Source organism: Juglans microcarpa x Juglans regia, chromosome 2D, assembly GCF_004785595.1.
Source record: "Juglans microcarpa x Juglans regia isolate MS1-56 chromosome 2D, Jm3101_v1.0, whole genome shotgun sequence".
Classification (NCBI taxonomy): Eukaryota; Viridiplantae; Streptophyta; class Magnoliopsida; order Fagales; family Juglandaceae; genus Juglans; species Juglans microcarpa x Juglans regia.
The window spans coordinates 42,867,153-42,878,025 of record NC_054596.1 but is presented as its reverse complement, the minus strand read 5'-3'; the positions used below and the strand labels follow the sequence as shown (position 1 = coordinate 42,878,025).

Genomic DNA, 10,873 nt, shown 5'->3' with positions numbered 1-10,873 from the left:
AGGGTATATAAGTAATTTTTCTAGTAAACTTATATTTTTAGAATTTATATTTTTATGATTATAGTTTTATTAGAATTTATATGTACTTTATCTTTATATTTTCTATTATAGTTGCGATTTATGATTTGTTAGAGTTTTGTTTTAATAAGGATTTCTAAAGTGTATCAGATTATGTTTACTACGGTTTTGTTTTGAAATTTAAAGTTTAAAATTTTTCTTCTAGTCACCGAACCTCATCACTTTGTTAGCCTCTGTTGAGAACTTCAAACCACCCAACCCGTATGTTTCTCTCGGTGATTTTGTTTGTTTTGCTAACGTCCTAGTGGAACACCAACTCTGTTGCCTAGTATCTTCTATACATGCACGTCTCCACTCTCTTGCACGTGCACGTCTATGCTCTTCTAGGGTTTCTCTAATTCTCTATCACCTACCATTATAAAACGTGCTTACCTGTACATGAGAAGACAAACTTGTGAGTTGCGAAAAACCCCTGTTGCCGAACCAGTGCCGTCGCCCCTTCTCCTCGGTGGCCACCTCAAGAGGCGCCGAACCTCTCCTCGACGACACAGAAGCCGCCGACCCACAACCCCCGTCGAGCCACTCATTTCTCCGGTAAGGCCTCGGCCGCCACAGCTCTCTCTCTCTTGGTTTCGGTTTAGTAGTTCCTCTCTCTAAACTCTCTCTCTCTTTCTCTCACTCGGTGCCGCACCACCATAGGAACCCTCAGTCGCGCCGCCGATTACTCCCAGCCACCAGCGCTGCCATCGCCTCAGCCCTCCCTCGGTGAGCCACCATCGCAGACCCTCTCCCTCTCTCTCAACTCTCTGTTTTCCTTTGTTTTTAGCCATGTTTTTGGATTCTTGAAAGAATCCGTGGGTCTTATTGGGCCGTTGGGCCCTAAGCCCTTGTGCGTACGTGTGTTGAGCCTGTTCTTTTGATTGGGCTCTTGTTGTATTATTATTATTATGGGCCAGAATTTTTAACCTTTTTACAGACTATAATGATGTTTAATTGAACTTGATCTTATTTTATTTCAATAATTATTTTAGTGATTTTTATTGAGTTTAATATTACTAGTTGAGTTATTAAATAAATATAGTTAATTAAAGGTTCTTTTTTTAATAAAAATGTTTAAAGAATTAGAAATATGTTTTTTAAAGAATAATGTTAAGTCTAATATTTGAGTTAAATTTCCTTTGTCAATTTAGTAAGATTTTAATAAAATTTCTATGTTAAGAATTTAGTGGAATTTGTTAAGTTTCTTATAAGATTTAATAATTATGTTGAGAAATGAAACTTAGTTTAAGAATTTAAGTTTTTTTGTGAATTATTTTAAAATAGCTCGAGTATTTCTACTAAATTATAAATTAGTATTTTAAGTAATTTAAATACTATGAATTATTGATTTTAGTGTTAAACAAATATTGGTTTGACTATATTTTAGAATTCCAAAATTAGTTAAGTAAGATATTAGCATTTATTTATTTTCCAAACAATTTAGTGATAGTTATTTATTGAATATAGGTCTCAAGTTACGAAGTATTATTCAAGAAGACACGCATCAAGGTAAGTAAATTTGATCATAAATTAGGATCATCACAATTAACTTATATGTATGTATTATCCAAGCCAGTTCATTGATAGCCATGAACTGGCTTATATACGACCATGTCATTCCGCATCATGTTTAAATTCAGAATTTATGATTATGTATATAGTATGTCATGCATCTCATGTATATAAGACACGTAAGCCATCTTAAATTCAAGTGTAAGATAATATCAGATCAGTTAATAAGATGGCCATTCAGATGCATGGTACCAATGCAGTTCAGTTCAGTTCAGGGTGGTGTGCAAGCCATGAACTCAGTCGTGGTCCACCATAGCATGCTAGAATACTATCAGCAGTTCCCCTTGCTGCAACGGGATGTGGGGCTGGTGCACAACCCTGCACACAGGGTTAAGTGTGTTGGCCAGTCAGATAAATCAGTTAAATCAGTCAGATCAGAGTTAATTCAGTTAAAACAGTCATACATAGCATAAGCATCAGCATGAACAGTCATGAATTTTTTTAAGCTCAGCATGAAAGTTGTTATGAAAATCTTATGTTTATTACGTTTACGTTGTGATAGATTTCTTACTGAGTCATCGACTCATTTTAGTTTGTTTTCATGTTTTTAACCACCCAGGTGAAGATGATGATTACGAGCAGGCAGGCCAGGAGTAGAATGAGCATTTATTTTTTTTAGTTCAGACTTTCTAAAATAAACATGTTTTTATGACATGAATTTATTTTAGTTTATTTCATTTAATGTTTTGGAAGACAGTTTTATTAGACATTTTTCCGGATAATAAAAGTTCAGTTTTTTTTAAATTATGAAATTATGGGATCTATTACCGGATTATTTTTATGAAAAATACGTGGCACTCCTAGCCTACGGAAAGGGCGTGTTACACTCTATGAGTCAAATTTGAGAAGTAGGACTCAAAAAGGAGCATTAAGCTTATCTTCTTGTTCGGAGGGCCTCTGCTAATCCCATTGGTGCATGGTTTTTGGTAGTGTTAATGATGAGAATGCCTTTTACGGATCAACCTAATTAAGGTTTGAGTAGAATGGTTCATTTCATTACAGGAGATGATGCTTGTAATCATATGTTAGTCAAGAAAAGCTGACTCATGAGTACTGCAGCTTCAATATGCTAGTTTTCTGTGAATTGCTGCAATTCCATGAGAGAGAGTTCTAATAATTTTGCCATGATAATCTTTTCTTGGTCCTACTTTCTCTTATCATGCACGCAACTCTTCTTTCCCCAGCATTAGACCAATTCAACGACAAAGCCAAAGCCACAAATGGGCACGGTTCGATCAACCAACAAGGACCTGATCTTAGCTTCAAATGGAAACTGGAATTTTCTTGGTATAATTATAAAGCATTCTAAATTATATATGATCATGAATCATGATCTGTATGCATGGAATGGAAAAGGGCTGCTATTACTTCCAAATAATTGATGATGGATGCAATGCAAAATAGGTGACTTTGGAGGCACGGATCATAAGTTGAATCTTTCTCAGAAATTGGCGTTGGATTGTTGTGACGTTTGGTCTGCAAGAAAATTTAAGGTTCTAGAATGACTACTGCATGCCAGAAAGCTACAAAGTGAGAAAACTCCGGAATTGAACTAAAAAGTGTTTGAATTATTAAAGTTTTGGCTGCCAATATTGAATATCTGTTAATGATGATGGAGTCTTTCTTTAGTCTCCAAAAAATTAATTTCTTTTGTGAAACCTCTCCTTTCTAATTTATAAGGTCATCCAGTAATGAGGTTTGGCTGTGAGTAATATCTCAATACTCTTGGATTTTAAAATTTCAGATCATCTAATATTTACTGACATGATGTTTCAAAATATCTTAAACTTAAATGAATAAATCATAATTATTTTAATGAAGATTGCATGACGTGACTAAACAATTTTAAAAATCCAATTATTTCGAGATGAAAAATGTTTTAACTATAAAAATAAATTTATAAATTAACGTTATTTAATATAATATGTTAGATTGTAAAATTATTTTTATTAAAAAGTAGATTTAATATATCATATGAAGTTATATTAATTTGTAGATTTAATTTTATAGAATATTTTTGTAGTTATAGCATTGCTCAAATGAGACTGAAAGAGGCCAGAGAGATGAAGTGCTTACAGTAATGATCAATTTGAAAGACAGATATATGGGATTATTTCTTTTTCAAACAAGAGGATGACAATTTAGCTTTTGTTTTTGTTTTTTCGCAGTAGTATGTTTAATGTGCCGCCCAGCTTGATATCACAAAGTTCTTTTTTTTTTTTTTAATCTTTTTTTTTTCTATTTTTTTTAATATATTTAAATATACCAATATATTTAAAATTATTTTCTTAATTATTAAGTAAAATAAATTAAAAATAAATAAATACATGAACATCAAAATAAAGAGATAAAATCAAACCGCATAGTAACATTTTTCTATTACAAAAGTGGGAAAGTCAAAAAGCCCACTTTTTTCACTTAAGTCGAGAGAGTTCGTTCTTGAAGTCATTATTCATTGTTGATTCTGAACTGGAATTAGCAATTTTCTCCACCACATCCTGCTGTTCACACAACTTATATACACTATATTTTTTTTAATTTTTATTATTTTTTATCAAATATTTAATATATAAATAATAAATAAAGAATTGCATTAGTTTAAAAAGAATAAACTCAAAAAAAAATTAAAAAATTTAAAAAAATGTGATGTGTGGATGTTGTAGAGATTGCTAAGAAAATGATAGGATTACTACTCTCTTACTACTTATTTACTACTCTTTTTATATTTGATTTTTTTTTTTAATTTTTTATTTTACTTAATGGTTAAAGAAGTGATTATTAGTATAATTTTATATTTTTTTAATTTTTTCTTAATTATTAAGGATGTTAAAAAAATATTTAAAATAAAATAATAAAAAAATAAATACATTATAAATAATAAATAAATAGTAAATAGGCAGTAACGGTGGATTGCTTAAAAAAAAAAAAAAAAAAAAAAAAAAAAAAAAAAAAAAACCGTCAATAGGTTGTGCTCGTTTGGCTGGCAAGTGGCACCCATGTGCTTTGGGGCAAAGATCATTTAATTCAATGTTACGATTAGTCCTTTAAGGCTCATTGGATATACCACCCTTTTATCTTATCTCATTATTATAAAATTTAAATTTTTATAAAAAAAATATGATAAATAATTTAATATTTTTAAATTTTAAATAATAATAATATTTTAATAATATTTTATTTAATTCATTTTAAATTATCTCATCTTATCTCATTATTCAAATAAATCTTAAGTTTGTCAGTCATACATATATATATATTTATATATGTATGTATGGATAATTCATTGGGATAACGGTGACTTATTTATTTCATATGAAGATATTAATTCGTAAAAATGAATAATTTCAGCTTTTGGTTTTGTAAAGATAAGAAAAGGAGAAAATATTTTTGATTTTGTTGTTGTGGATTTGGACTGGAGGACATTCACAGCACCAACCCAACCACTCAATTCATTCATAATTATTGATTCCTCCCTTATTTCAAATTATTGTTTCTCCACAATAATTATATTAATTATCACTTAATCTCAAAATTAAATACATGCTATTCTTATATACTTTTCTCAATCTATATCCTAAAGTTTGATTTAAAACTCTAGAACGTCTCTAATTCATTTTGTAATACAACATGATTTCAATATCATTATTGTAAAATCATCACTTGTTCAAAAAATTTAAGCTGATGAGAAGATGAAAATTTTATTATTTATTTTATATGTTAACACTCTCTCTTACTTGTGGGTCAAACTTCTCTTCAATGAGTAAGTGAAATATTTAATTAAATAGAGTAGAGTGTAGAGTCAGTGTTCGAATTCAGAATCTTTACTCTGATACTATGAAGAAATTCATAGGTCTAACTCATCTTATAAAATCGGTTCTATAAGATAAAATTACTCATTTCTTATAAACATGTCCAAGACTTTATCTACAAATAATATGAGATTATTCCTTAACAATCATATCCATATTTCTCAAGTTCGAACATTGCCTAATTAAGCACAAAAATCAAAACCAAAGCTACTCTTCAAAAAATTATATTTAGGGTGCGTTTGGTTACCAAACTCACATCAACTCATCTCAACTCATCATTACAACTTTTTCAAATCCCAATACAAAATATAATAAACAATTCAACTTTTTCAAATTTCAAAATAATAATAATATTAAAAAATAATATTCTAACAATATTTTATCATCACAACTCAACTCAACTCACTTCAACATTCAAACACACTCTTAAACAACTTTCAATTAGAGTTCCGATAAAGTAATATACATGTATCCCTGTTTATCATCAATCATTCAACATACAATCGTGAAGTACGTAACGCCGTGTAATCGTTTTGAAAAATAATGTGATTTATTATTAAAAAATTAATTTTTTCATATAAATTATGTGTTTTATTCATTTTGTTTAAAGCGATTATGCAGTAATTACATAATTTACGATTGTAAATATATTTCCTCATCTATCATCCATGCAGATCCCAGGTGACATGACATGACATCACATGGTCTCGTGTCCCCATTTGCTGGCATGCAATACATACTTATAATCAATTATAAACAAATGCAATCTTCATGTGATAATCTTTTATTAATTTCGAACTTAATGGGCCGGTGAGATATTGATTTAGAGATTTTACCAGTACGTCAAGCACTAGGAAGAACATCTCTCTTTCTTTGATTTTAACCGTTATAAGATCATGAAGATCATTCAACATAATACATTTTCAGTAAATTTGATTTATTTTTCTGAACGAATGTGTTAATTAAATATTATTATAATAGTCTTCGTGTCCTATTATATGGAATTAATAATTTGACAGATGATAATTATAGTCATGAATGCATAAGTACCGTACAATCACTTTAAAAAAATTTTAAATTTTTTTAATAATAAACTCTATATTCATTTTCAAAATGATTATGCAATAATTATACAACGCTTGCGCACTTTACAACTATATATAAAATTACTCAAATCGCATGTACTTTGAGAATCAAACAACCAAACCATAAGATGTTAGTTTACCAAGTACCCCCACTCCAAACTTTCATCCCCGTGTTGACTTCAGCCCCGGCCTTTGGATCAAGGGAACATACGGTGATGACGTGTTTATATGGTTTGACCGACTGGCAGGGCGTGTGGACGCCGGCCGTCAAGGTTGCAGAATTAATCTCCGTCCAGTCTGCAAGTTTCCCCCATGTGTGAAAATTCAAAAACATGTAAAATGAAATGGGAAATGGGGCCGAGTCAACGCGTTTATTTCGGTCTTAAAAGTGAAAGTACACTTATTTGTTTTTTCGTTTATTATTATTATTATTATGTACTGCCGTTTGGAATTGGTGATGGTCCATCCACCGTACTGCACCATTGAGAAAAGAAAATTAATTACGAAGGTTTGGTTTTCTCGGCACGCAATAGCGAAGTTTATGGTATTTAATTCTGTCATCTTCTTTGACGAAAATTGGTACGACTTCCCTTTTGCAGATTTGATTTTAATTTCTCATAGATATTTCTTCCTAAAACACCAACTGGATTCGATTTTCTTTTTCCGCGGTAGGTGGCCGGGGTTGAACTTCTGCCGATGACTTTGTTTTTCCAAACAGCAATGGAGACTTCTATTTGTTGGCTTATTGCTAATTCAACGTGTGGGACCTTGCCTGCCTTTACTTTTTAAACGGAATTAATTTCCTGGGTGGCTCTTCCACGTTCTCAGAATATGAACTAAGCTTCTTGGAAATTTGTAGGGTCTGGACAAAAGCAGGTGTGAACAAGGAGAGTGGTTGGACTTGAAGACCTAGCAAGGCAATTTGAATAGAAAGTTCAAAACTTTGGGAAGTGAAGGTGTGATGGAAACATGACTTCTTCTTCCATATGCTTATTACGATATATTACAAAACAACATCCTAATTTTTTAAGTTTCCATGTTTAGTTCTTTATATATATATTGGACTCGGCAACACACGAATAGATCACACATTCGTAGTAGCCTCATGAAGACACGTTCTACAACCAACTAGTCCAACAAACCCAACTATTCCAACAATATATAACACCCACTCTCTCTCCCCTTCTTCTCATTCCCACCGCACCTCCTCTGCAACACATCTATCTTCAAGCTTTGGTTTTTGATCCAAATCCTTGAAACCTAGATAGAGAAAAGAAAAACCCTTTGCAAAGGATTTCAGCATCATCTGGTGCATACCCAGATACCGAGAACTTGTTTTCCTCGTGCTATTGATTTCGATCTAGGCATAGCCTCAAAGTCCTCTGATTGGTATCTCTCACCATGGGAAAACCTTTGACTACTTTGTTGTTGTTTTCTTGTGTTCTGTTCTCTCTGTGTGCCTCATCGTTTGCTCAAACCTGCAAGAGCTATACTGGTTTCTCTAACAACAAGTTATACAGCTCATGCCAAGACCTTCCTGTTTTGAATTCATACCTTCACTGGACCTATGATCAATCATCCAGCCAAGTTGATATCGCGTATAGAGTGACTGGAACCTCAAGCTCGAGATGGATTTCGTGGGCTCTCAACCCCAATGGACAAGGAATGGTAGGGGCACAAGCTCTTGTGGCCTTTCAGAACAGCAGTGGAGGCATGAGTGCATACACATCCCCAGTGTCTTCATATTCAATATCAACATTGACAGAGGGTCCTTTGAGCTTTGCGGTGTCAAATCTCTCTGCAACATTTGAGAATAGCAATGAGATGTTTATATTTGCGACATTAACCCTTGATAGTGGCAAGACAACGGTGAACCAAGTCTGGCAAGAAGGTCCTCTGAATGGGAACAATCCTAGTTCGCATAATACTGCATCAAGTTCAAATAATATGAGATCAACAGGCACTGTGAATTTTCTCGATGCCACGGCCACAACACCTTCAGGAGTGGTCATTCCAAGGCTTCGAAAGAAGAATGTAAGTGATTCGAGTTATTCAGGAGTAAAGTCATAGACTAGCATAAATTCTTCTCATTTGGCTTAATTACCTATTGCTATTGTTAAATTAGTTTAAGGGGTCTACTTGCCATCTCAACTACCAATCTTCTGGGGTCCTTTTGATGGGTTTTTGTGTGATCGACACCTATATTAGAACATATATACTTACATAGATTTCTGGGAAAATATTCCATGGCAAGTTGAATATCCCTCGAGAGTTAGCGGTCGGAAATACTGATCTAGCTGAAACTCCCCAACTTCCCATTCCCTGACATATAGTGAGTGCATGCCCTTCCACATAGATCATCTCCTCTTGTTAATGAATTAATTCTGTAGTATGGATCACAATCTTTGCGATCGTTCTCAGAGAGGTAATATTTGGGGTTCGATCAATTTCAACCGTTGACAACCATATTTTTAAGTCCTTCCCTCAACTTTACATACATAACAATCTTTTCTTGCATAAATATTTAACAATACTAACAACACAGATCTATCTATTCATTTTTCGCCTGCTCAACAATATGAACCATTGTTCTTTCTTTGACTCTTCAAATATTCATTGGTCTAATGATTTTTATAAATTGGATTGATCATTTTACAGATTCATGGTGTACTAAACGCGGTTAGTTGGGGAGTTTTGATGCCTATGGGAGCCGTGATTGCTAGGTACCTAAAGGTGTTCAAGTCTGCAGATCCTGCGTGGTTTTATCTACATGTCGCTTGCCAAACTTCTGCCTATATTGTTGGAGTTGCTGGATTTGCCACGGGTATAAAACTTGGCAGCGATTCCACTGCCATTACCTATGATACCCATAGGAACATCGGCATAGTCCTTTTCTGCATGGGAACACTTCAGGTACTCCCTTACACCATGCATTATGTATTTGTCTCCCCAAAAATTTCGATGTTCTTTTCATCCTTTGTTCTTGCATAACATTCCGCTTATCTATATTAAAAGTGTCAATTATTATATAAGGTGTCTGCTATAGTTTTCTTACAGTCATTTTGTACATGTTTGTAGGTGTTTGCTCTGCTTTTGAGGCCAAAGAAGGATCACAAGTACAGGTTGTATTGGAACATCTACCACCACTCTATTGGATACGCTGTCATCATCCTGAGCATTGTTAACGTCTTTGAAGGTTTTGACATCTTGAGTCCCGATGGTAAGTGGAAGAAGATATATATCGGAATCCTGATTTTCCTCGGCGTCAGTGCAGCTATTTTGGAAGCTTTTACTTGGTTCATTGTTATCAAAAGAAAAAATACGAGCTCAGTAAAGTACCCCTCCCATGGGAATGGACTGAACGGGGCAAATGGCTATGGTGCCAGAACAGAGAATGGGGTGTAGTTTGTTTAAGGATAAGAATGACTAGCCTTTGTGTCTTTCTTAGATCGATTGATGCATCTCTTGATTACTTTTGTTGGGGGGTTTTCACCATATGTTTAAGAGAGAGCTTATTACTTTCATTTACTTGATTTTGTCTTTCACCTTGTAGGGATTTATCATTTCATTTATGAGTAGAGTGTTGTCTGGACAGTCATAGAGTGTAATTTTATTGCATATATATATATATATATATGCACTTCATGTTTTATTAAATCTTTTACTTCTTCAATTCATCTTTTTTGTTGTTGTGGGGCTTGAACATTGTGAATGAGGTTCTTCTGATGTGAAAAAAAAAAAAAAAAAAGAGGAGAAGAGCTTGTTTATAAATTTACTCTGAAGGAAAAACCAGTTTTAAATAAACAATTGAATGGAGATTGTCATCAATTTTCAAGCTGTAAACCAAATGTGAGCTATGATTTCTACTTACTTGAAAGCATCATTTTAAAATGAATAATTCTTCTCATTAGTCACTATTTACTAACCCACACCCTATACCTTATCCTTATGAAAAATATGTCACACTTTATGAAAAGAAAAAAGAAAAAACCTATCAGTTGTCAGGGTGAATAGTGACTGGTGCATAACAATACTCTATTAGAATACTCTCTTAGTACCTTTTTAAAAGGTATAAACAAAGAAGGAAGAAAAGGAAACAAAATGCTAGAGTTCTCAGACATAACCAGTGTTGCACATAGATTGACAACTTTGGCATGCAATTAAGATGAACAGAGATTTCTTTAATCACTTGGACCTTTTTGTATGCTTCAAACTGTTCATCCTCTGCCACAAAGCAGCGTTTAATTTTACTTATTAGTTCAAAAGATCACGTAATTGGTTTTAGATTTCAAAATGTGTTCTTATTTTAATTTTATTTTACTAACAATTAAATCCTTTATTATTTAACAA

The 10,873-nt window shown here is 32.9% G+C and overlaps 1 protein-coding gene across 1 annotated transcript; it reads left to right on the top strand.

The window, feature by feature from the left end:
- Positions 1-7,033: 7,033 nt before the first annotated feature.
- LOC121250324 (cytochrome b561 and DOMON domain-containing protein At5g47530-like) lies at positions 7,034-10,196 on the top strand. The gene is made up of 3 exons (XM_041149426.1): positions 7,034-8,557; positions 9,182-9,436; positions 9,602-10,196. The coding sequence occupies exons 1-3, from the start codon at positions 7,925-7,927 to the stop codon at positions 9,926-9,928; spliced, it is 1,215 nt and encodes a 404-aa protein (XP_041005360.1). The 5' UTR covers positions 7,034-7,924; the 3' UTR covers positions 9,929-10,196.
- The last annotated feature ends 677 nt before the right edge of the window (positions 10,197-10,873 follow it).

Excerpts from the sequence above, each read along its gene's own strand:
- LOC121250324 (XM_041149426.1), top strand. The coding sequence starts at position 7,925 with ATGGGAAAACCTTTGACTACTTTGTTGTTGTTTTCTTGTGTTCTGTTC. Across the intron at positions 8,558-9,181 it reads CAAGGCTTCGAAAGAAGAAT|ATTCATGGTGTACTAAACGC; the intron begins GTAAGTGATTCG and ends ATCATTTTACAG. Across the intron at positions 9,437-9,601 it reads TCTGCATGGGAACACTTCAG|GTGTTTGCTCTGCTTTTGAG; the intron begins GTACTCCCTTAC and ends ACATGTTTGTAG.